At 36.0% G+C, this 27,207-nt stretch overlaps 1 protein-coding gene across 2 annotated transcripts in view; it reads left to right on the top strand.

The window, feature by feature from the left end:
- LOC149796893 (heat shock 70 kDa protein 4-like) overlaps window positions 1–25,429 on the top strand; it is a 56,586-nt gene extending 31,157 nt beyond the window's left edge. For both annotated transcript variants that reach the window (XM_089961545.1, XM_089961544.1), the window contains exons 12-18: window positions 579–817; window positions 4,721–4,825; window positions 7,083–7,214; window positions 7,785–7,910; window positions 13,443–13,550; window positions 14,104–14,385; window positions 20,484–25,429. In XM_089961545.1, coding sequence (XP_089817671.1) covers window positions 579–817; window positions 4,721–4,825; window positions 7,083–7,214; window positions 7,785–7,910; window positions 13,443–13,550; window positions 14,104–14,385; window positions 20,484–20,720 — 1,229 coding nt within the window. In that variant the 3' untranslated portion in view covers window positions 20,721–25,429. The remainder of the gene's footprint in view (window positions 1–578; window positions 818–4,720; window positions 4,826–7,082; window positions 7,215–7,784; window positions 7,911–13,442; window positions 13,551–14,103; window positions 14,386–20,483) is intronic.
- Window positions 25,430–27,207: the final 1,778 nt, after the last annotated feature.

Here is a 27,207-nt window from a genome sequence, read left to right as displayed (position 1 = left end):
GAGTTATGTGCACATTAATAATGATGTCATTGTGTAATGGCAAATCTGCGCTCGTATATTTAGTTTGGAATACGGCAGTCATTCATTTACATTGTTTCTTGTAGTGTATTTTGTTTGTATAATTAAACCTTAAGTAGAATAAAAAAATGAGCATATAATAAAAAGGTTACTGCATTTGTATGGGAAAATATGAACTCATTTTGTTGGAAGGATATACTGCACTCACAAGTTCGTGCAGTATTCCATCCCAAAACTCGTTCATATTTTCCCATACAAATGCAGTAACCTATAAATGCTATATGCTTTTTATAGTGTTGCCCCGTCTATATGCCCGTGAATAACACAGCCTTGAAGTTTTCCATTTTGGTTATTTCATACACTGCAGCTAGGTATAAGTGTTCCATGAACACATTTCTAGTTGTGTTTTTAAAACAATTAGTTGTTCCTAATAAATGTTATGAGGAATAAATAGTACAAGGTAAAATGAGGAATCACTATATTGTACAGTTTGTTGATGTTCAGATTTCAGTGGGCGAATTGTATGGTAATTGTATTTAAGAGTGCTCTATCTCTTGCAGGAACATTTAAGATCAAGAACATCACCCCACAGGCTAATGGTGAGAGTTCCAAGGTCAAGGTGAAAGTGCGTGTCAACAACCATGGCATATTCACTGTGCAGTCTGCATCCATGTTGGAAAAACAGGAAGAAAAGGAGGAGGCCATGGAAACAGACCAGAATAATAAAGAAGTGAAGCAGGAACCTGTATCAGATGATTCCAGTACTAATCAGAAAGCTGATGGAGCAAACCACACGGAGGTAATTACACAATTTCATTTGACATCCCCTATGTTCCCAGGGGCATCTGGATCCCAGCCTGTGCAGGAGAAAAATACATCTCTGTAGGGCAAGAACATTTAGTGTGGGATGGGTGAAGAGAGAGAGATAAAGGACACTCTCCCTCTTTGTCTTCATTGGACAACCCCCTACGTTCCTAGAGGGACTGGATCCATTCTGTATTGGGGAAGACTACTGCACTGTGTGGTAAGAACATTCTTTGACCTCAGTGGCTCTGAGGTCATCCATGGGCCAAGGATCCCTGATGCTAGCGACATTTCGTTCAATGATGGTGAGGAAAGAGCATCATTTTGGTGTAGATTCATTCATCACTTTACAGGGTTTTAATTATTGAGTTTCGGATAAGGATTAGATTGATACACCTACTGTTCTATGCTGCTGTTTAATCCCAGTGGAGATAGTTGTACTTGCCTGACTAGGACTGGAGATCGGATTAGCATCTTTTTTATTTAAAGGAACCTCCTCTCCTTGTAATTAATCCCATCTTTTTTCTAGTCCTAACTAGTTCAATTCAGGGAAGGGGTACACATCATTCTATGATAGAGAGCCCATGTGAGAGGAATGAAAATGACCAGACTCCTGCTTTCAACTCTTGGATCTTTCTGATGTTGAACAAATGTTGAAAGTTTAGGCTCAACACTCGTACTTCTGCTGTAAACAGATTTCTTCAGGAATAATTCAAGATGGAGACTATACCTTAATCAAGAATGTCATGGTCTGGTGACTAGGCAGTCTCCACCAGTCTTTTGTTGCATACTTTCACATCTCCATCTTCCATCCATATAGGATATAAAAAGGGGTTTTGATTCAATCAGAAAAGTATTTCAGTTTTCTGCCCCCAGTGACTTTACCAGCATGATGGGGATTGTTGCAGCCCACGTTATTAGGGATACCATCCTTCAGTATTTGATAACTTCTCTTCAGTATGAACTATCCCTCTGGTGGTCAGTGGTGACCTATCTCAGTCTCATCCCAAACCTAGAGAAACTTTCTCTTGTCCCTTCAATGGACTTTGTATGGTTGAATTTCCAGAGAGGATTTGTCTGGACAGGATTGGCCAAAGTCAGTCCCTTGTCATGGTTTTTCTGGCCAAGACTTCATTGGCTCGGGTGCGGGGGAGGCAGGGGGATCATAACTTGGCTTCCGACATGGTTCCATAGGTAATGTTTACTTGTGACCACTCCATTTCACCGATAATCTCCATCATCTTCAACCCCATGTATCAGATTATTAGTGCAGGCAGATTTTCACCATTATCTGTGTTAGTGCAGGCATCCCAGTTCATATGCCCAAAGTTCACTCTTTTCTACACATTGATGTATCAGATTTCAGAGTTATTTAAAGGATTTTGGTCCCAGAAAAAAGTGACTCCTCATATAAACAACTTATGGATTTGTTGTCCTCATAAGGTGTCATTGCGTTATGGTTGTCTCAGACAACACATCATTAATAGTGTACCTCAGGTACTCTTTGTGTGTAAGTCTGGAATCGCCATAGATGTGTACCCATGGAGTTGAAGGAGTATATGAATCTGCTATATTCAGAGTGTCAGAGAGGAATATCCTGGTGGACAGTCTGTCCAAATGGGGCCATTTTGTCCTAACAGAATGGTTTCTCTACCAGTCAGTAGCAGGAGACACATTTCCATCTGAACCAGAGACTCTTGTTGAATTTCACTATGAGAGTGAACAAGAAGCTACCCTTTTGTGTCTTCTTCATTACCAGATTGGAGCAGTGTTGGATTTGTTCACTATGAGAGTGAACAACAAGCTGCCTTTTTATGTCTCTAGAGTACTTGATCAGAGGGTTGGTGGATGGTGGACTTGTTCACTATAAGGATTAACAACATGGTTCTCTTTTATGTCTCCTAATTATCACATTGGAGGGATTTGATCGGGTAAGCTTTTAGTTTAAGGTGAGATCATGTTTTACTAGCCTACTACAAACTCGGATGTTGCTCCACAAGTCAGGATCTACTCTGCATGGTTCATCCTAGTAGGTGGACCCCCCCCCCTTTTTTTTATTACTCCGGACCTGTTAGTAGATGGGCCCAAGAGATTACCACAGAGAAGGGACCATAACATAGGGGTTCTGTCCACCATAATAGTTAAAAGATTCTGCATCTTCACATTAGTTCATGTTGAGCAATCAGTCAGCCAAAACACTTGGTTCATCTCAAGCAGGCATGCTGCTTATCCTGAATATAGTAATATAGTATCATCCTGAATTTTCATTTACACGTCCAAACATTTCGATTTTCCAAATTTTACACAAAAGTACATTTAAATTCAGGATGGCTGCCTGCAGAAATTCAGCTAGGAATACACTACAGTAAAACTGTGAACTTTTTACTTTTGTTTTCTTTTAATCTGATATTTAGTATGTTAATTGAATTAACACTAAATATCATAAAGATGGAAATGGAAAAATTATAGATTTTCATGGTAGGACTGTAGCATATATTCTTCATAAACACTACGGTCATAAACACTGATTGTGACTTTTTAAAATCCAGATCCTAATTTTTTTTACTTTGGCATCACCTGGTTTTCTTTCCACACAAGGTGGCAGGTCTGCAGTCTTACAGACCAGTGTTTGAGCAATGTTGCCAGTTGCATCTTCCAGGAGGCAATCTGCTTCCAGGGTTTACAATGCAAGATGGAGAATTGTTTTGATTGGTGCAGTGGGAAATGGATTGATCCTGGCTATCCCCTTTGTGTGCAGTTGGAGATTTCCTTTTCAAGAAAGTGAATGTTTTGTGTCCGCTATGAAGTTTATGTGTCCTCCTTAGTCATTACACCATGTATTGTTTTTCCATATGATTTTCAGTGAGCACAGCAGAAACTATAAATTATAATTCCAATCTAGAGTGTATTGTTGCAATTACAGATGGAGGCCCTGGGTGGCCTTGTGTTCCGAGGTATTCCACTTTACAAATCACTAACATTTCACCTCTGTCCATGTGGGTTTTAGTTTTGGCTTGGCTAGCAAGGATATTTAAAAAAAACTTGCCACTAGCTTTCCATGGGTCAGTGGTTTTCCTGGGGTTTTCCCAGTTTTCCCATGACACGGTGCTGTACAGGTCCCAATAATAAACTGCTATAATGTGAGATGCAGTGGGAAATAAGATGAAATCCTCTTACCCTCCCATCCTGTTTTAGTTATTTGGACACTGATATGCTCAGTCGTCGGTCACAACAGAATCTCTGTCAAAAATGTGGAATGCATGAGAACCATTCTGTAGTAAAATAGAGGCTAGCAAAATTAAATGGCCTTTTGTCATTGTAGTTGTAGGGCTTAACACCATTTTTCAGCACAGGATAGGCTATACATGGTGGCCGGTATAAATGGTAGAGAAAGAACCGGGGGAAAAACACCCACCCACAAGAAGCTACTGGCAAGCTTTCTCATGTACCCACATTGGCCAAGCCTGAGGCTTGAGCCCATGCAGACAGAGGTGAGATGGCAGTGATCTGTATCTGAGCGCTTTAGACCACTTGGCCACTCAGGGCCCCACCTTTTGTTGAACTTGGTCTTTCTGATGTTGACAAGTTGAATATTGATCTTGTTCTTTTCAATCAAAGCAATTCTTTTACATTATATGTTAATTTGATGATCTAAAATCTCGTGGTCTACATTTTCATTTTGATTAAAGAAGTAAAAGAATTTGGTAATATAAACACCTATGTACAAAAAAGGCAGATTGCATTTGAATATTGATGCTGCAAGTCTCATGTAAATACTAGATAAAGGGCTTGTATGGCAGCTTATTGTTAAAAAATTTGTTTTTATTATTAGATCTCTTTTACAACAAGTTTTATTGTTCATTGCATGGACTACATCCACTTAAATGTATGATTTCAGGGCAAAATGGAGACGGACCAGCCAGAATCACAAACTGCCAGCGAGCAAACTGCCGAGACTCAAAAGAACGAGGAAAAGCCTCAGAATATGGAAGACAATAAGGGGGTACATATTAATCATGTCAGGAAAGATACGAAAATTTAAATGCCCTCATTCTGTAATTACTTTCCATTTCTCTTGAAAAAGAAACAAGAGAAATGGGTTCTGGTATTTTTTTTATTTTACTGTGAGGCACTTTAACTTTGATGGTTTTCATTTTTAATGGTTTTAATGTATGAGCTAGATCACAAATTGAAAGTCTCAACGAAATATCAACCAAGCCGACATGCCACCCTACTTCTGGTCATAAACAATGGAAAGACATCTTTTGTTTTAGTACCATATCTGTGTGCTGATAATGTACAAGATACATTAGGATAAGTACATGAATGGCAAGGAACACTGGAATTGATTAATTACAATTTAATTAGAATGCAAATTTCATGAGCATAAAAATTAGTGCAAAGTTGTAATGATTCTACCCGAGGTCATGTAATAAATGTCCGTGTCCTTTATTTACCAAAAACACGTTATTCACATTCATATTTACCATTCTGCACATAGCAATTAACTGCTAAATAGACAATCAGCAGATTAGTCTTGCTTTCTCAAAGTTCATTTCAATAAGGTCTCTCTGAAGTTCTTCTTTGTCATGTGTGCGGATGAGCTGCATAGTGCGAATTGGTTTGAGGGTATTGTTTTCAGGTCAGCCAAGACCTGGTCTGAATGGACATCTCCACTGTCAATGTCTTTGCATTTGATGTTCATTCAGCTGCAGCCATGACAGTAAATGTATTAAGAACACTATCATCCAAACTGTATGGAACCAAGTTTGGACCACAATGCAAAATGTGTATGGGTTTGGACCACAAGGCCAGGTCACCCAGCAAAAAAGGGTTTCCCATGGGGTAATGTCAGCAGGATTGTTGCAGTTACAGAGGTTTGCAGTCATTGTCATTGTTCAAGAACATATTCCATTGTTGCTGTTGAGAACTTTATGCATTGATAGGATTCTTTAAGAAGATGCAAGAACCTAATTACACAAGATTACAATAATGGTATTGAAAATGTGTTAGTTCAGGCATGTGTGAATAAAGATATTTGCTTTAAGATCTCTGCATTTAATCCCGATTTTAGCAATTAATATCTTGATCAGCATAATAACTGCACTATGGATTAAACTTGTTTGCTCACAAATTCATAGAAGTGAATCATGGTATAATCTTTTACAGGAGCATGTACATCAGGTTGTTTTTCTAAGTGATAGATGAAATTAGGTTTCCAAAATGGGTACTTTTTACCCAGACCATAAAATCTGAAACCCATGCCAATAAGTGTTTCACGGAAGTATCTCAGTAGCTCTTGATGAATATAACAGTAGGTATAAATTTATGCCTTTTTAATAAATATTTTTAAAAGTCTCATTATGGTTGGATCAGGAGCCCAGAAATATTGTTACATTATCACACTTATTTCAAACACTGCAGTCTTACATTCATCAGTAATCTGAATGAAAATTGTACAACAGTAATATTTTCTATTTAGCTTTTCATACTAAGTATTTAGCTTACCTGGACACAAGGCCAAGTGAATTTTGTTTACGGTCCTTCATCTATCATGCATCTTTCACCATGCATTGTCCATTGACTGGTCATGCTTGTTATTTACAATAACATACAATGTCCAGAATTAACTTGCATTTTGTGAATATGCAAGCATTAAATTCAGACCCTGTATCTTTGTATCTTATCCAGCAGCTTCTTTTTGGAACTCCTTCCTTAGGATTGTCTTTCCATGTGGAAACATGGGCTCTTGAGATCTATTATAGAACTAACTTAAGTTTCTGTATCTTTGCATATCATTTAAAAAAAAATTTCTTTGCAGGATTATAAAATGTCTACTTGTGTTTTAGTCATTTGTTCTTTGAAACAAATATTGAAATTCTTAATCAGATTATTTTGGGGTTTCATTGCCATTAAGTTTCAGAACTGGTGATCACTTCCTAGATATTGAAATTGGCCAATCAGTGCACAGAAATCATAAACCTTTGAGTTTGAGATTTTGTGTCAGCTAATCATAGTGGACTTTACTTGTGAATGGTGGCTGTAATGGTGAAAACTGAATTTTCCAGAGTCTAGACCTAAACTAAAACTTCACCTGGTGAAATTGAGGTCAGATCTTCTTGTATAAATTGTTTTAAATATTGGGAAAAAGTCAATATTCATTGTTTTAAATGCTTTTAAATAAATGGAAACTTAATTTTTATTTTTGCATATAAGCAGAGCCCTGTCCAAGATCCAGTTTTATTTTTTTCTAATTTAAGGAAAAAGAAAATGATGATAAAAAGGATAAAAAGAAGAAGAAAAAGAACGGTGTAAAGAGCCTTGACCTGCCAATAGAGAGTTTAGTACCTCAACTTCCACAGCAGCTAATACATGAGCTATTGGAGAAAGAGGTAAAATTACTTAACATATAAAAATGCATTGTTGTTCACATGATTTCTTAATAGAACTGATCAGGACATGTTTTATTAGTATTTTATATTTTTTTAAAGAAAGAAAAGAAAAAACAAGAATCCTCATTTGGAAGTTCTAAAGCTTAGGCTGTGTTTCTCATAGAAGGCATTTTGGAATAAAGCCAGTCATAATATTCCATATATGCCTGTAACTAATATGTACAACATATCAGATTGTATGGGGTTCAAGATGGTCACAACATTCCATACCCCGTGGTAAACATTTAAGGCTCAGAAAGTTAAATGTCACCTTTACTAGCTGAGAAATTTCCATTGTGGACCAAATGGCATTGCATTAGTGACATGGTAAACTTAATTGTCACAGTATACGAGTTTGAAGTTTGTATAGTTGTGGGAAATTTTAGGTACAAAATCAATGTTGCACATAAACGGTATCATAATTGTTGAGGTTGTCATGGGTATATTGCTGTTTTCAGTTCTTACTTAAATGTTTAAGATTTTGTTGCCATGGATATATGTCTTCTTACTTCAGTGTTTTCCATTTTCCAGAACAAAATGATTATGCAGGATAAACTAGAGAAGGAGAAAAATGATGCCAAAAATGCAGTCGAGGAGTATGTGTATGACATGAGAGAAAAACTGTATGGCATGTATGAAGTGTTTTGTAAAGAGGAGGTAAGTTTCACAAACCTTTAAGATTTAGCCAGTTCAGGCATCCTATCCATTAGTGGATTACTAGATATTAATATCCTCCCAAATGCAGTGTTGCATTCAGGTGGTGCCATTGTTGGATCACTACCCCCCATCTCAATTTTGTGAGCAGCTCCAGACAAAATACAAGATTAAATAGGGCTGAAATATATATTCAGATTAAAATACCTTTTGTTGATTAATCAGAGCATAAATTGGTATTTGAATATTCATTGTATCATTTATATGCAAACATGTCCACGTTTAAAGCCCTGGTGCATTATTCACTTTGAGCTGGCCCTGCAATATGTTAGTGTCACTTAGTGACCATACTATGTGCATATGGACTATGGTCTCAAAAACATTGCAACTCAACAATGGCCGTGGACAAGGGATGCAGCACTGTATGGGAATACTGAATTCTCTTCCTTCAGGACAGAAAAGAAAAGACAAAATGGAAACTTTGTAAATTGACAGTCCTGATTGTCGCCTTTGACATATTACTGCCATTGCCAACACTAACACTGAAAGTTTAAAGTTGTTCACTTACTTCATTTAGCAAGAAATCTGTAGTTGTTTAGGGATGAAACAGAAATTAATTTTTATTTGGTTTTGATAAATGCTGCATAACCAGGTTTTCTTTGTTTTACTTCTATTGTTTTTTTAAAAAATAAAATTAACATAAATACCATAAACATTTAAGAATCATATTTAGACATTTATGACTATTTAATTACCACATTATTAACACAAATTCTGAAAAATTAAGACTATAATGGTTAAAGATACCTAAATTTTTTAAAAGCTCTGCAAACTTCGAAATGCTCATTGTCAGGCCCCCTTTCATGAAAATTCTCAACTTTGTGTATGTTCATAATATATTTTTTGATCAGCTGTCATTGGCAATTGTATCAGAAATACTGCAGAAAGCCTGTTTTTGTTCAAACAATTTCCCATGAATTTGCTAGTCACACATTATTTGGAGATATAACAGAGACAATTACATACTCGAAATGATTTGTGAAAGTGGGGCAGGGCTTACACTGACCAAGTTTCACCAGTGCTGGAAAATAGTTTGAGTATATCTCTCAAATAGTTCTGCTGTGGTTTCATTTAGTGCCACTAATTATGCAGATACAACAATGGTGACTTCTTTATGTCTTGAATGGTCCATATTTTCATCCAAGAACTTGTTAAAGTGGGATGGTGAGAGGTATTTACTTGTGGTCCACTCTTTAGAAGGGTTATGTAGCCTGATAATTCAGGAACACAGAAGGCAAGACAAAAAGGTCACTGTTGTTTCCAGAATTTGATTGAAATTCTGGTTTTATGGGCAGCTGATTCAACCAAAATTGGCAGTGATGATAGATATTTCATGAAATTTGAATCATACTTTCTGAATATTTAGATATTAAAATCAGGTATTCCTTTCAGCACTGAATGTTCAGGTGGAAAAGTTGTGTAGAATATGGGGTGGGGAAGTTCCTACTTTCATGTGAATTCCTGAATGATACACTGCAAAGTCGCTTTTGGATAACGAGAAAACATTTTGACAAAGAACCAATTAATTTGGATGACTTGTTCATGATATTGTCTATTTTCTTGTAAGGACTAGATATTGCAGATTTTTAAAACGTTTTACCAGCATTAGCAACTAGAAATCACCTTGTATGATTACTATATTTCAAAACACATTGCTCCCAAGCCATCCATATTTTTTATTTGGACTTCTTGTATTTTAATGATTTTACAAATTTGGGGCTTTATAGTTTTCGTGTGTTCCTTTTTTTGTGAGACACAAACTTGCTCTGCATTTCTGTAGCCATGGTTGTGCTGATATACTGTTAAACCTTACAGATATATACTTGAGTGTGAATATTTTATGACTGTTCTGTGGTTTGGGTTGTTTTACTTTCAAGTGCAGAATACTATCAGCAATTTAGGCAATACTATCGCACAATTGAAAATAGCATATTTGTCTACTAGGCTAGGACCATTTAATTGTTAAGACAAAGTGTCTTTTTCTGGGGCTGCCTTAGAATTTGCTTTCTAAGTGAGGCACCATGTTTTGGGAATTGCTTATTTTTGTTCCATTGCCTGTCAGCTGTTGAGACTTGGATTGTACCTAAATTTTAGCACAGTATTCAGCAGTCAAAATCTGTCAGATTTGAGGAAGAGATTAGTTGTCCATGATAAAGGAATAGGGTTGATGCAACTGGCCCAGTAATATTAATAATAATAATAATAATTGGTATCTATAGAGTATGAAAAGCCTTTAATAGGATAGAGATATTTTCGACATCAAAAGCTGCTTAGCTACATATTGCCTAAAGTGGAATTTAAAAGCAAATATGGAAAAAACAAATGATTGTATTTGCAGAGGTGGATATGTCACCAGTTATGAAAAGTGGTACTATGGGCCTACACAGGAAAAGATTGAATCATATCATAAGTATCTAGGATGCCTATTTTCTTAAACAAATTCCTGGTATGTGATTGCCAGTGCCAGAAAACTATATCCTTGCAAGTGCTGAAGGCTGTGCATATATTTTAGTAAAGACTTTCAAATTTTGGCAAATTACCCATAACTGGATTGCTTTGGGATTTTTTATACACAAGGATAGCTCCCATTATTATTAATTATTGGGCTGAGGTTTGGGGGTTTTATGATGCCAATGATTTGAAAATATTCCTTGGTCATTGTGTAAATATTCTTGGTACATCTACATCTACTCCAAATGCATTTGTTGTTGTTGTAGGGTTTAACGCCATTTTTCAGCACACGATAGGCTATACATGGCGTATTAATGGTGGAGGAAGAACCCGGCAGATATCCTAAACTGTTAAAATTTACAGTTCAGATGGGGAGAAAATTGTGATTGCTGGCTAACAATGTTAATGAGCTATTTACATTTGGTTTGGCAATGTTTGGCATATTCAGAGAGTAAATGATGAAAATACATCTCATATATTGTTCAGTTATGGTTGTGGAGATATTTTTTGGCACAAACTGCGGGATGAGATTTAGTCAGTGGGAAAGACTGTGTTTCACTTGTCACTTGGAATACATTATCACAATAAAGACACTTTTGCATGTGATCACCAGTGCATTTTATGAGGAATGTTTCATTTTTGTAGTGAAGTTATAGAAACTTTTTTTAAAAAAAGGATAAAATTGAATGGATCAAACGACACACAACACTGGTAGATACCAGATGAAGCAGCAGCCCTCATTAGTTTTACCCTAGCTGGTCATATATCAGAAGATCTTGTGGGATGATACTCTGTCGTCCTTCCATTAGCCTAAAGATTACCATGGAACTTTACATACATACTCATACCATGGTCCTAAATGAAAATGGTGCTTCTGAGACATCTATTATGGCTACCACAGCAGCCATCTTAAAACTTGTTATCACAATTCCTTCAGAATCGATGAGCATATCAACATTGGACTTTACTGGAAGTCTTCTTAGAATGGCTGTAAATGAAAATGATGCTGATCTGAATTCATAGCAAACATCTTGATAATCATATTGCTACTACTTCAAATGAAAGTGAGTTTTCGCCAGAAGACTTAGGCTGTCAAGTTACTCCTAAACGAAAATGGTGCCAATCTGATGTCTAATATGGCCACTACAGTAGCCATCTTGAAAATCTTGTTATTACTATTCCTCCAGAATGGATGGTTATTTCAACATGATGTTTTTACTGCAGTCTTTTTATGACGTCTAGTTGTTCTAAATGAAAATGGTATCAGTCTGATGTTCCATGTGGTTGCCATGGCAGCTATCTTGAAAATCTTGTCACAACACACGAATAGGAAGTCATTGACATGCTTTTCAGCTGGATACATCTTGTGACATCTAGTTGGTCCCAAATGTGAATGTTACTGACATATAATGTGGGCACCATAGCAGCTATCTCAAAAATATATTGCTACTCCTGAATGAAAGTAATATTACCTTGGGGGTTTTGCCAGAAGATATCTTGAGATATCTGGTTGATCCTGAGATATCTGTATGATCCTAAATGAAAGGACGCTGCTTGCACATTCTGTTTGGTGACCACAGTGGTTGTTTTGAAAATATTGTCACTACTCTTGAATGAATGGTCTTATCAAAAAGGGTTTTTTACTATGTGACTTCTACTTGTTCTCAATAAAGATCGTGCTACTCGGGACATCCAGTATTGCTGCCACAGTGGCCATCATGAAAATTAATTTGTCATTATTCCTCATTGAATTGCCATAACAGCATCGGGATTTGGCGGAAAGACATTTTATGATGTCTGGTTTGTTGTAAAATGAAAATGATACTGATGAGACCTCCAATAAGATTGCCTTGACGGCCATCTTGAAAATCTTGAAGTTACATCTGCTAGTTTGTCATATTGTGCATTCATGAATAGTAGACTTACAGTGTCTAGTTAGTCCATATTCGAAATGGTGTCGATCTGATATCCAAAAAATCCACTATGGTAGCGATCCTGTAAATCTAGTTGTTACTTCTCCAAAACAGAACGTCCTATCAGCATCTAATTTCCACCAGAATTAATGTCTTGTTGGATCTAAATAAAAATAGTACCATTGTGATGTCCACAGCAGCTAGTGTGAATATCTTGATACTGCAGATGAATACAAGATATGGTTTCAGTACTTAAGTTAAAGGGAAGAAACGGTGTTCACTTGGATGTCTGTAAGTTCTTTTTGGCCATTAGAACATCAGCCCCTTCATTGGGTCTCTTGTATTTGTTTATGCATTTTGATCTATTTATGCAGAGATCAAGATGGTAACTTATGGAAAGTGTTCAATTTCTGTTAGAAAGACTATGAAAAATTATGGAAGCCCGTAAAATATTTCTAAAAATCTTTGATAAGAACTTTTTTATGCTGTGCAAACCTTGAAAAATACAAAATAAAAAGTCCAAATGACTTATAAAAAGAAGACTGACAGAATTAACTGTAATATTTGATGAAAGAGCCCTGGTATAAAGAAGATAAATTTTGCATAGATATTGCTGATCCATGATTAAAATGAGTTCACAGAACCATTCTAGTGAGTTTATTGTTTTTTTCACAGAGAGCAGTCTGGCATACTTCTTATAAATATTGGAAGCATAATTCAAACCTAATTTATTTGCAAACTGCCCTTACATTTGGCTTTTGTTAGATGTCGGCATGTTTTTAAAATTCTTGACCCGACCTAGACCATTCATTGTCTGTTTTGTTTTTTATTATTTTGCTTTTGAGAAGGTTTATTAATTACAGATTTTTCATTTTTGCTAGCTCCTGGGTTGTTTCTAGCAGATATTTATCTGATGGAAGGCCCTTCAAAATTGTTGTGTGATTTATATTTTTAATGTAGCTTTAACAATGTTTCAGTCATATTGCAACAATGTTTGCAGCATGGCAGTTTATAGTGATCCAATCAATATTGACTCATTTTCCTAGTCTAGCCACACTTAATATGCTGTATCTTATTCAACTTCCCTGACTTCCCTATTTTCTTTTCTCAGGACCGGGAGAAGTTCAGCAAGCTCCTGGGTGACACAGAGGACTGGCTGTATGGTGAAGGAGATGATCAGGGGAAGCAGGTCTATCTTGACAAATTGGCAGAACTCAAAGTAAGTTTTTTATACTCTGAAGTAATGTAATGCATCTTAATCTGTGGTATGTTGTGTGGCAGATTTACAGCTTTCAATCAGATACAGGTTCGAGTCCAAAGCTCGGCTAGCGTGGGTACGTGGGAAAGCCTGCCAGTAGCTTCTTGTGGAGTTGGTCAGGGATCATCTCCTTTAATTCGTTGAGGAAATATTAGCTTTGTCTGGGAACATGGCATCCTAAAAAAAAGGAAAGCAGTGCAGAAGTAGCTGGCAAGTGTTACATGCTTAAAACAAATTTTAACTCCCCAACCACCACCACCAAACTACATGTTAGTCTGAGAGAGGAATTCTTGGTTTAAACGTCACAAAAATCCAAATAAGGATGTTAATATCACAACAGTTTAAACAATGCTACTTCGATTAGCAGGCTTGGCACTTAAATTGTCATTCCATAATAATTCCCATATATTCTAAAATGGATTTTGTTAGCAGTAAATTGGAATTTCAAATAGAAAGTTTTGATAACTGATGGTAGATAGGAAAAGCTTGGGAATTTATAAACTTTATTTTGCAGAAATATGGACAAATGATCTCAGATCGCTGCAGTGAATTTGAGAGGAGACCACAGGCATTTGAGGAGCTTGGGTCTGCACTGCAACAAGTCTACAAGTTTCTGGACCACTATGAAAAGAAGGATGAGAAATACAGTCATATAGAGAAAGATGATGTTGACAAGGTCCAAAAATGCTGGAAGGAAAAGTCTGATTGGTACGAAAAACAGTTTAATGCTGTACAAAAGATGAAGACGCATGATGACCCTATTGTATTAGTCTCACAGATTCAGCAACAGAAACAGGTAAATTGAAATCTTTACCAGTGGTTGAGTTAATACTACATGGCAGTAAAGCTGATACATAAAAGGACTGAATTGAATACAGGTCTTTATTTAAAAGCTGCCTTTCCTTGTCAGAAATGGAACCAATTTCAGCATTGAACGATTCTGTTTATCACCATGTACACCTTCTGAGATTAAGGGATGAAACTTGGTATGTACAACATTTTAGAATATTGTGAATATTGATCTATTCTGAATATTGACATTATAAAGAATAAACAGTGGATCTGTACATATCACTTTATTTAAAAAATAAAATAATCCTAAATATCATGAGAACTCTGTGCCAGTTCCTTCTCTTGAACTCTGATTTCACAATTTAATACTACTACTTGAACTGTGTGAAATTGCTCAAAATTGATCAGAATTATTAAAGAAAGTACACAAAATTCAGTGTTGCAACATACATGCTTTACACCATCGAAATGCAGATTTACTGTAATAATAAATTAGTGGAAAACCTGTCAATATGAAAGAGTGAACAAGGGATTTTTCAAGAATTTCGTCCATGTGACTGACATCTTTTCTAGAATTGTGGAAGTATTCAGTTTAAGTTATTTTTCAGTTTGTTTATTCTTTGGAATTATTTTTAAAGATATTAAAATTGATCAAAACTCTCTCATAATAATTTAATTCTGAAATGACAATTTCTGTTACTAAATTGTGATTTCAGATCGGTATATACGTGTACAAGAATATTGTAATGATTATGTACTGCTTTAATTTCAGCTTTTGTATGACTCATCATTAGGGTATTTAGGGTATTTTATGAAAAAATTATTGTGAGAGGTCACTTAAACAAGGCACAGAATGACGTTAAGAAATACCAGAAACAATGAGAAAGTAAATTTAATATTAATGTTGAATGTTGACAAAATACTTCTGTATTGCCATATGTAAGAAATATACAAATTTCAGCTTGGAATAACCACAAAGTTAAGATTTTGCAAAAAGTGACCAAAGACCATGGTGTGAATTTATCTGAAACAATGTAATAAAGTTCAATTATGAATTCTCTACACACAAATTATGGATAAAACATTTACATTTTAAGAGCAACATATAATTTCAACATGTGTATGACTAAAGCATATTTCATACAAACATGATGGGGGCCACTTGATAAAAATGCACAGAAATGCTTCTGAAGCACCTGGAACACAGGAACATCTATTTATTCTTATAGCTGATTGTTCACCCAACATTTCTATATACCCATATGTGAGAAATATATGAATGCCAGCTTGAAATAACGTGAGGTCAAGATTTTGCAAGTGATCAAGAAAAATATTAAAAATATTAGTTTTTCTGGGCTTTGGTATGGCTCATCCTTCCTACATGAGTCACAGATGCATTTTTATTTTTTTTCATTACAAATGACTTGAACCTGCTTGTACACTATGCCAATTATCACTGGACAACAAATTTTTACAAAAGTCATGTTACTGAAATAAAATTAGTCAATTCTTATCAATTTTTATGTGCTGAACACGAATATGACAGTCAAATTGCAAAATTGGCTCTAGTTTTTTTGTAATCTGCAAGAAATTAATGTTTACATAACGAAATGCATTCCAATAGTAAAAGGTCAACTGTAATAGCCTACCTATAAAAAATCAAGTCATTGACTACATCTTAGATTTCTTCGCCTGTCTCTTGTACAGCTGTTCGGGAGCATCTCTGAGGAGTGTCCAGCAGTAGTCAGCCAGCATTGTAGTGGACCATTTTCCCTGGTATCTTTGTTCCATTGTTGCGATATCTTGATGAAAACGTTCGCCGTGTTCATCACTAACAATACCACAGTTGCTAGGAAAGAAATCCAAATGGGAATGAAGGAAGTGAATCTTTAGAGACATATTGCAGCCAAGTTTCTTATACTTCATCAACATGTCTTCTACTAGTTCCTTATAGTTTTCTGCCCTAACATTTCCGAGGAAGTTTGTAGAAACTAGGCGAAAAGCATTCCATGCTTGTTTCGCGTCACCTTCCAGCAAGTTGTTGAACCGGTCATCTTTGAAAAGCTCTCGAATCTGAGGACCCACAAAAACTCCCTCTTTAATCTTTGCTTCGCTGAGTCGAGGGAATTTTTCATGCAGGTATCGGAATGCTGGCAAAGTCCGGTCAATGGCTTTCACGAAGTTCTTCATCAAACCTAGTTTGATGTGAAGGGGTGGTAGCAAGATTTTCTGAGCCTCAACCAGAGCTGGGTGTTGGATTTTCTTCTCTCCAATGGCTACATTCTGCCTGTGAGTCCATTCCTTCCTCATGTAGTGCATTTCCCTTGCTCGGCTATCCCACTCGCATAAGAAACACATGTATTTTGTATATCCTTGCTGCAGTCCCATTAAAAGGGCAACTACCTTCAAATCACCACAGAGGTGCCAGCTGTACTTGTTATACTCAATGGAATTCAGTAGCTGCCTTAAGTTATCGTATGTCTCTTTCATGTGGACAGCATACGCTACTGGAATAGATGGAAGAATGTTTCCATTGTGCAAAAGCACAGCCTTGAGACTCAGTTTCGAAGAGTCCACAAATAGTCTCCATTCTTGTGGGTCATGAGTGATTTTTAAAGCATTCATGAGGCCCTCAATATCGGAACAGAATATCAGATTACTTTCCTTTCTGAAGAAAGGCTCCAATTGCTGGTGGCGCTTTCGATATGCAGTAATTGTGACATCTTCTTCTAGAAGATTCCATTGTTGGAGTCTTGATCCTAGCAATTCTGCCTTGTTCTTAGATAAGTCCAAATCACGAATCAGGTCATTTAGTTATTCCTGTGTTATTCTGTGTGGGGTTGATGATGCACCACAGTGAAAATCTGGATCACTGCATGCGGATGGACCAGGAGAAGAACAGGTCGACTCACCTTTGTCTTCGTCAGATGAATCAAGAGAATATTCTGCTGGAGGTTCTGGAATAGGAAGTCCCTCACCATGTGGAACTGGTCTCAATGCAGACGGAATGTTTGGGTAGACTATTCTCGACTTCTTTCGCTTCGTTATTCCGCCGGAAAGAGGAGGAACCAAGCAGAAGTAACAGTCATTTAGGTGGTTGCTTGGCTCTCTCCACACCATTGGGACTGCAAACGGCATTGATGACCTTTTGCAATTCAACCACTGTGAAAGCTGTGTTGTACATGTAGCACAGCATATATGCGGAGCCCAAGGCTTGTCTTGGTCACCAACCTTGCATCCAAAGTAAAGATGATATGCCTTCTTCACTTGAGAATTGATACTTTTCTTCTGGTTGGCAAATGTCACTTCCCCACAAATATAGCAAAAATTGTCCGCGGTATTAACACACTTTCGAGGCATTACTGTTCTTTATTGTACGTAAATGGATAAAATAATAAGTTTTATGTAACAGTAGCTTGAACTGTCTCGCACAACGTCTAAAATATTTTAAATGCTGAACCTATCTGATTGGGCTTTATATAGTACACTGCTTACGTCAGCTTCAGCAGCCGCCTGGCATTAGTATAATAGGCCTACACATGTATAGTACACTGCTGACGTCAACTTACTTCAGCAGCCGCATGGCATTAGTATTGCATTGCATCAGAAAATGATGCAATCAACTGTGGATGATGTGAGCATGATGGTATTATGCAATGTTACATCATTATTCCGGATGTTGCTGCAGTCCTACTGGAGAAATTTACACAGTGAAACATAGAAAATGAGGTATATGAATATCTTCAAAACGAGAGCCAATACAAATTTTTCACGGTTATATTCGTGTTCGGCACACCAAAATACTACAGATTAGGGCCTTTTCAAGTCAGTAATGATTTCACTGTTGACCAGTGTTACTGAAATAATCATGTTTTGTATTGTAATATCCAGCTTCAAAGAAACGTTGCTGCTAATCATGAACATGCAGATAATCTGTAATGATGAACAGTCTCATTCAAAGCAATGATACTAACATTTGTTCTTCAGCATGGGTTTATTTGGTTTGGGGTGTTCAAAAAATTGTTTTTCACATAATGTCATGGTTTGCCCTTCAGCTTATTATCTTGATCATTGTTGAAATAAATGGATGTATCATGGATGTATATGTTGTATTGCACTTTTGAGGTCTTGTCCTCGGGGTCAAGTCACAGATAAGCAATGACCTCCCCAGGAAATCAGGGTAGCATCAGGGGATGTACATGGTAGTGGCACAAAATGTTTACCATACATAAAAAGAAAGTACATACATTTACTTAATATTCTTTATTTTCCTAATGTGTATCATGTTTTCAGACCAAAACTAATAGTTTTTAATTTAAATAATAATTACTTTTCTTTTAGTATCTCTTTACTTTCGTGCTAAAGTTGTTCTTTGTAGGAAGGTCCCATGGACCTGATCAGAAATTATAAAAAATTTAAAAAAAAAAGGACATTCTTTACTAATGTGACTTTGGAAGAGAAGTTACTATAGCATGTAGCAATGGATGTAAAGAATCCAAGTAACCCAGGCTAATAGTTCAGGCTCCATGCAGGATTTCATGGAAGTGGTTGGTGTTCAGTGGTATAGCAACACATAAATTACTATTTATTGGCACATAAGTGGGAGCAAAGTGCCTTGCCCAGCAGGGACATGCTACAACAGCTGACACCATCTGCTCCAAATTGGATTCCACTGTTTTTGCATATTATCATCTCAGGTGTTTAAAACACTGAGGAAAGACTGTTGAGACTATATTATTATAAAACGAATAGCCGACCACATAGCCGAGTGGTCTAAAGCGCTCTCCATTACGGATCACTGCCATCTCACCTCTGTCTGCGTCGGTTCGAGTCTTGGATTTGGCTAATGTGGATATGTGAGAAAGTTTGCCAGTAGCTTCTTGTGGGTCGGTGATTCTTTGCGGGGTTTTCCTGGGTTCTTCCTCCACCAATAATACTGGCCGCCATGTATAGCCTATCCTGTTCTGAAAAATGGCGTTAAACCCTACAACAACAACAACAACAATATAATAAAACATTTGGCTTCACCACACTTACTGCATAATATAAAATAGCAACCTGTCAGATTTTGTTTCTACAGAAGCATTTTTTTGTGTAGGTTTGATGCACATCATTTTTAACTACTTGAATGCAGATTTTGTGTAATAATTTTTGAGATGGGGAAGGAAAATGAGGTATGAAAACTCCACTGGGAATAGGACATCACAAAAGGTGGCTGAAGTTTTTGCTGATTGATGGAGACTTGTCACAATAACCAACTTTGTTGCAAGTAATTTTGTCCTTGTAGTAAAAATGCCATTTTAATAAATCATTGTTTTGGCAAGAGTTCTTTTCTTGGGCTGTAGACATTGCGAGGGAAAGATCAGTGGAAAAAAAGAAAGGATAATGTGCTTTAATGTGTTTTACAGGTAGGTTTTTAACCTGATTCCATGGTTTACTAATTAAGGTAATATTTTATACTGTTCATCCTGTCACATTAGAGAATTACAGGTTGATAAGATTCAGATATACTTCTTTTAGTAAGGTTTAACACATTGTCCATGGAGTTGATGCCTTGGAGCAGAATTGTTTTAATATTAAATTTATATTTGCTTGTTTGTAATGAATACCCACTGTTGATGTCAGGACCAGACTTTTCCATTGTAGCACTGAGATTAAAAATTCATACATTATTTCCTGATAATCTTTTTTTTTCTTCTTCGTGGAGTGAATATTCCTTTAATGCTATTATTAATGAAAGCTAACTTTAACAACAGAGAGATTGTATGTGGTTGGCTAAAAAGTGTTTCACCACAGCACTGGCAAATACTTGAATGCAGAAAACTGTGCAAGATCTTTATACATACAATAAAAGTTATGTAGGACTTAAACCCAAAACCTACAAAAGGGAATTTTTAAAGCTTGCAATAATGTGTACTCCAACTGCATGTGCAATTCCAGTGTTTTATACTGCTGATGTTACAAAATATGCACACGTCAATCCAGACAAACCTGTTTCTTCTAATCCTTTAATAGATCTGGAATATGATATATTTAGGAATTGTTGTCACTCTTCCATGCAGTGTAATTTAGCTGGTTCCTCTTTTATATTTTTCTTTACAGAACCTTGAATATGTGTGTAATCCAATCATAAACAAACCAAAGCCCAAACCTAAAGAAGAGCCTCCCAAAAATGACAAAACGAAATCAAAGGAAAGTGCCTCAGGGGACCCTAAAGATGCTGGAAACGCTAACAAAAATGCTAAGGATGAAAATAAGAATGAGAAGGAATCTACAGGACCAACTATTGAGGAAGCCCAGCAACAAAATGAGCAGAAAACAGAGATGGAGGTTGAATGATGTTTGGAGAATGATTTAAAAACTGCATGAATTTAAATTAAGTTGTTGTATTTATACAGTAATTGTCATGTACATGATTGTAGTGGCATCAGACTTGAAATAATTCTCTAGTAGGAACATTTGCAATTCTCATTAAAATAAAATGTTGGTACTGAGGAGCAATCTGATTAAAATCCGATCTCCAAAATCCTATTTATAGATCTGTGGGACACCAAAAAGAGGTCGTGTTTGCTGATCTTGTACTACCTATCAAATCACGACTTTCAAATTTTTGAAAATGACACATGTCATTCAGAACATATCATTACTAACAGTAACTCTCCTTAACACAATTTGTAATGCATTATCTCATTGGCTGCTAGAAATAAGTTGACGGGGCATTCCAGACGTCCATGAAACATGAGCATTTTTCAGTATCTATTAGATCACAGTGTAGGCTTGTGAAGATCCGATTTTAATCAGATTGCCTAAGGAGTGGAGTTGTAATCAAGCAGCATATACAATGTATATGAAGCAAAGTATGGCATGAATCTCTGCTATGTAGGGGTCTAACTTTATGTCATGCTATTGGAGATCTTAAATGCTGTCACTTTTTTTCTTCCAATCGAACAATTGGTTCTGATACCTGGGACTTATGAATTTACATACTGATGTATTTAATGTGTTTTTTTTTTAAATAGCTTAATTCTGTTGATGTTTCAACCAGTTCTTTCTCTCATCAGTTGCTTATTCTGTAAAAAAACAAAAAACAACTGTATTTCTTATCATATGTCAAACTGTGTTGTCAGATGCTTCATAGATACTGACTGTTAAGTATTTTTAATTTCTCATCACTTTTGGTTTATGTAAGAAACTGCCATTTTGTGTTTTTTTTTTTTAAAAACTTGCTGTATCACATTTGTTCAGTTACTTTGATGGCATTGGAATTTTTTTCTCACTGTTGATTCAATCAGTCACTACTGTTGGAGGTTGTAGAGGAATGTCATGTGTTCCAGTATTAACAGATAGAACTTGTTCCATTTTCTCAATACCATGGTGAGCATGAAGCTTAAGAACAAAACTCCAAAATTTATATATGGCATTTAAGTTAGAGACTTTCAAAATGTTTTAATGTTGAGCTTGAGTTTTGGGCACAAAACACTTTCAGAATATGGTGCTTAACCTTTGTCTCATAGAGCCTAACAAAATTCCTTTGAAGGAAAAATTGGGATATGTTTCACCCATACATCATTATTCAGGTGCTGTTAAATTGTATCCAGACCATATTTAGAAATTTTGCAAAATAGTTTTTAATTGTTTTTGTACATTGACTTGTATAAATGACACAAACTATTGTGAAAAAAAATGCTGATGTCAAACTTACAAACAAATGCAGCAGAGCAGATCAAGGAACATTTCAGAAGAGAATGGGACAGTCAGCAGCAGTGGTCAGTATTTCATTATTAACCTTGTTTAAACTGGATCGAGTTAAAGCATTGTATATACTTGTTACAGGGTTGGACATTGCTTCATTATCACAGACTTTGTCCACAAGTGATTTTAGAACCTTAATGTAAGATTCTTCTCCATTTTGAAACGTTTTCATGCAGAAGTGAATACATGTTTAAGAATTTGTCTAGAACACAATTGCACCATAATTTTGTTAAGCATTTTACAAATCAAATTTTCGCAAAGTTCGTTAAATAAAGGATAAAAAAAAAATGCAACTGACAGATTGTTAGGACAGTGTCCTTGGTAAGGATGTATTGATGTTAAAAGATGCAAACCACTGTCTAAGACAGGCAACTTTCTCAAGGGCACGAGCTGGACAGTAATTTATAAAGTACCTGTATGATGTAAATTTAATCTGATTAAACCAGCTAGTTGGCCTTGGGATTCATATGCCTAGTCTGTGTGTGTGTGAAATTTTTATACTCAGTGAGATTGGAAGGAAACATTTTAAAATTTGTAATCTTGTCATTCAGTTACACTCATTTGTTGGTATGACATGCCTTTTGTAAGCTTAGTGGGCGTGTTGTCAAATCTTGTCATTTAAAGTTGATTAGATTTAACTACTAATTACATGCTTGATTAATTTGAGGGCAGTGGCACAGTTTACACAGCTTTTTTTTCTTCAGATTGTTGTTTCTGTTTATGTGTGTTGCACATAGAGGTATTTTACATGCATAAACACTATAGTCATTAAAAATGATTCCTTACTTTATTTGAAGAGTCTAGTGTTCTGTATACATGGAAATCTTGTTTTTGCTTGGGCATCAGAAGATAATAAAATGTTTTTCTATATGTTTTCTGTGTTTCCTGTCTTTACAATATTATTGTTGATTCAGTCCCGTTTCTTACAACAGATGGTTTGCAGGATAGGCTTTTTCAGATAAGTTGTTGTTGTTGTTGTTGTAGGGTTTAACGCCATTTTTCAGCACACGATAGGCTATACATGGCGGCCAGTATTAATGGTGGAGGAAGAACCCGGGAAATCCCCGGAAAGAACCACCGACCCTCGAGAAGCTACTGGCAAGCTTTCTCACATAACCACATTGGCTGAATCTGAGACTCGAACCCATGCAGACAGAGGTGAGATGGCAGTGATCCGTAACGGAGAGCGCTTTAGACCACTCGGCCACTTGGGGCCCCCTTCAGATAAGTACTTTTAGAGTTGCATTGCCATTTTTTTTAAAAAAGTTGTGTTTACTGTGTAAAACTTGATATTTTCATGAAACTTGGTATGCATCACAATTCATGTTACCTTCAAAACTGGAAAGTTTATTATCTCCCCTTTTTGCACAATTTCATTTATTTATCTTTAAAGCCCTGAGAGATATTTTTATTTAACTTGGACAGTGACTTTGCCCTTCACATGTATATGTTCGTTTTGATGAAGAGAAAATTTGAGTAATGTCCCTTTTTACAATTTGTGTTCTGTTATTATCTGTTGAAAAGTGGTGGATTTGTTTCATGAAACATGACATGCATATTCTCACAAGCAACTAGATGATGTGTTGCACACAAAAGTGGGACATAACTTGAATGGAAATTGCCCTTGCAGAAGTATTCTGTAAGCCCCTTCTAATGGACACATAGGTTTAAATGAAGTCCTTCTGCCCCACCTATACCTTCAGTTTAATTTTATGTTCCACTGGAAAAGTAGCATATTAGCATGGGACTTTGTACTGTGAGGTAGACAAAATTCCCTTGATGCAGGCACTTTTAAAGTTCCTGATTTGACTGTTGCAAGTTTAATCGTGCATTTATCATGAATAATTTGGCAAATTGATACATTTTCCTAGGAAACCAGAAATCTGATCTTTGAAATATTTAGTTTTCATTAAATTTAATAAATTTAGCATGTTGGTGAAAATAGATATGGTTTATTTGTTGATGCACTCTGTTTAAATATAAACATGGGTGTGAATATTTTTATCAAGTGTTTTCCCACATAATTGTTAGAAATCGCATTGTGTCAGAAGGTAATATTACTCTAATGTTAAACTCATTTAATGATGTATATAAGTGCACATTTATGAGAAAATCATCACACAAAAAAAATGTATGACCTCAATTCACAGTAAAATTTGATATTAAAGTTAACTGTTTTGAGTGTTAAGTTCATACTTTTTTGCTTTTATGCCTCATTAGCCAAAGTTTGCAGTTTGATATCAACGATTACAAAGTATTTAAAGGTCATGACAGTAATATAGTGGAAAATTTGTCTTTTGTTTCAATGCATTCCATAAACATTCATTGACCTTGCTTTATTACCTGGTCCATTATGCACAGCCAGAGTTCAGCATAAACACCACATGTATGCTCTTTGATTTGAACTGCAAAAAGCATAAACCCTAATCTGCCAGCACATAATAAATCTATGGTTGTTTCACTGACTGCCAGCAGAGCAGTGACCCAGATCTACTGCCACATTATGCAACAGATCTCGGATTGTACAGTTTGCATTTGGACTTGTATGTATGGTAGTCAATATTCTTTTAAAATCTTGGTTACTTTTCCAAGAAAATGTTGTAAACAGCGGATTTAAATTTGCTTCCTAAGGAATATAGATATTGAAAAAATAGCAAAATGTTTTAAAAAAAGGTAAAAAATTGTGTAAGCATTCAGCTTTAATCGTTCTGTTTACTTGTATGCATGTTGAATTAGTAGTTAAATATGATAGTTTCAAGGTTTCTTGTTTTTACATTGGTTCTTTTTACACTCGAGACATTTTCTGTTCCAATTCAAATTAGGAGTTTAAAAGATGAGGTTATTTTGGTATTTCAAACCAAAGTGATTTGCATTGTTTTGTGTTGAGGTAAATTTTAGACTTGATTGAAAATGTCTTGAATTCTGGACTGATAAAGCACTTGACTATACAAGTCACACATAATATGCAGATAGCTTTCAAGGCATTTGCACTTTTACAAAATCATTGAGACTTAAGTTTGATGTCCAGTCAGAATTTTAAAAGAGCTTTCTTAAATGCAAGTTCCAGGTTGTTTCTATTAATTACATGGTAGATGGTAACATCTGATAACTTGGCAATGTAAATCATCATGGTTTCATCATGTCAGACATTCAGTTTACATCATTTATTTAATAATACATATTTGTGGCATGGGATTTTTCACAAAGGAGGAGTATGTACATGCTGAGTTGTGAGATAATCTGTTGAGCCATGTGATTTTATTGAGTATGTTTTGTAAAATACACGTTAAAGTACATTTCTGTCTTGTTTGCTTGTTATTTATTCTGGTCCATTAAAGCAAGTCTTATGCAGGGTTTATATGGCTAGCATTGACTTGTTATTTATTTTGGTCCATTAAAGCAAGTCTTATGCAGGGTTTATATGGCTAGCATTGACTTGTTATTTATTCTGGTCCATTAAAGCAAGTCTTATGCAGGGTTTATATGGCTAGCATTGACTTGTTATTTATTCTGGTCCATTAAAGCAAGTCTTATGCAGGGTTTATATGGCTAGCATTGACTTGTTATTTATTTTGGTCCATTAAAGCAAGTCTTATGCAGGGTTTATATGGCTAGCATTGACTTGTTATTTATTCTGGTCCATTAAAGCAAGTCTTATGCAGGGTTTATATGGCTAGCATTGACTTGTTATTTATTCTGGTCCATTAAAGCAAGTCTTATGCAGGGTTTATATGGCTAGCATTGACTTGTTATTTATTTTGGTCCATTAAAGCAAGTCTTATGCAGGGTTTATTTGGCTAGCATTGACTTGGGGAATATGTGCATAATATTGAGAATGACACATACAGGTGTTAAATGAATACGAAGACAAACATTATATCACTGGTACTGATGAGTTGTATTGTCACATCTAAAAATATCAAGCACCTGATTTTTTTTCAGAGGGCTACACAATATCCAAAGATTGCTGCAATGATTATTTTGTCTTGCCAGTTTTTAGCATAGGCAAGACATTGGTATCACTTGCATGGCATGGTCATGAACACAAGACCTGTAACCATTTCGTTCTCTGCAGTCACAAGTCCCAGACACTGATGAATAGCTAGTTGATCATACACAGGCTACAGAATCAGTAAGCATATCCTTTTTCTATCCAATCCTTGTACCCTCCCTTTGACCTTTATGCAAGGTTAAGATCATTTGAAAGTGTTGGTTGTAAATCCACTTTTCATACAATTACAATGCTCATCTGAGGATAGGATTAGAACTAGGATTTGGCTGGTTATGAGACTTGCATAACAACTGTACCACCATGGTTCCAGCCTCTATTGGTTGCCTCCTCTGACATGTTGGGGGAGCGATAACTATCGCATTTGGACTATGGGTTTGGTCATCTTTTCTGTTCCAAATCTTGCAACTTTTACCTTCTCATATCTTCAGACTGCTTCACATTACTGCCAAAGTTTAAGTGTTTTGCCAGTAGGAAATGAAGAACCCAATTGTTTTGCGGTGGATGTTGACAAACAGTTGAAAAGAACAGTCACTGATTGTGTCAAAAAGTCAGGTATAATAGTATCAGCAAGTTCTGCTTGATCAAGTTTTGCAGACAATATGCATAATTAAAAATAAGCCTTTAGATTTTGAGGTCAGTGGGTCCCGGTCACAAAAATTCTGACCAAACGGATTCTGTCCTTAGTTGCATCAGAGGCAGCTGGACCCTTGAGAAAATGAAGCCTGATAATTTCATAATTAAATGGGATAGGTGAATGTCACCATAGCCCTTAATGATCATTGGTGATGGTGTAATAATATTTATTTGGTCTAAGGTTCCACATTCTAGAAATGATGGTTACATGTATTATACTAAGACTGAAAAATTAGTGAAGAGGTAAGATTCCCACAACTAGACCCATATCTGCTTCGCAGGCAAGCCCAAGGTCATTTAAAAATAAAAATGCACCTGTGTGAGGTATATTAAACTAGAGAATGTCAAGTTTAAAAAAAAGTAGAATTCTTGCTCTTACGAACTAATGAATTTAACCAAGGAGCACTGACACTGGGTCATGTGAATTGT

This window comes from Sinohyriopsis cumingii, chromosome 6 (genome assembly GCF_028554795.1).
Source record: "Sinohyriopsis cumingii isolate HCF-2022 chromosome 6, ASM2855479v2, whole genome shotgun sequence".
NCBI classification, from domain to species: Eukaryota; Metazoa; Mollusca; class Bivalvia; order Unionida; family Unionidae; genus Sinohyriopsis; species Sinohyriopsis cumingii.
Note: the sequence above shows the minus strand (reverse complement) of the source record. Positions and strands in the feature narration are given on the sequence as shown.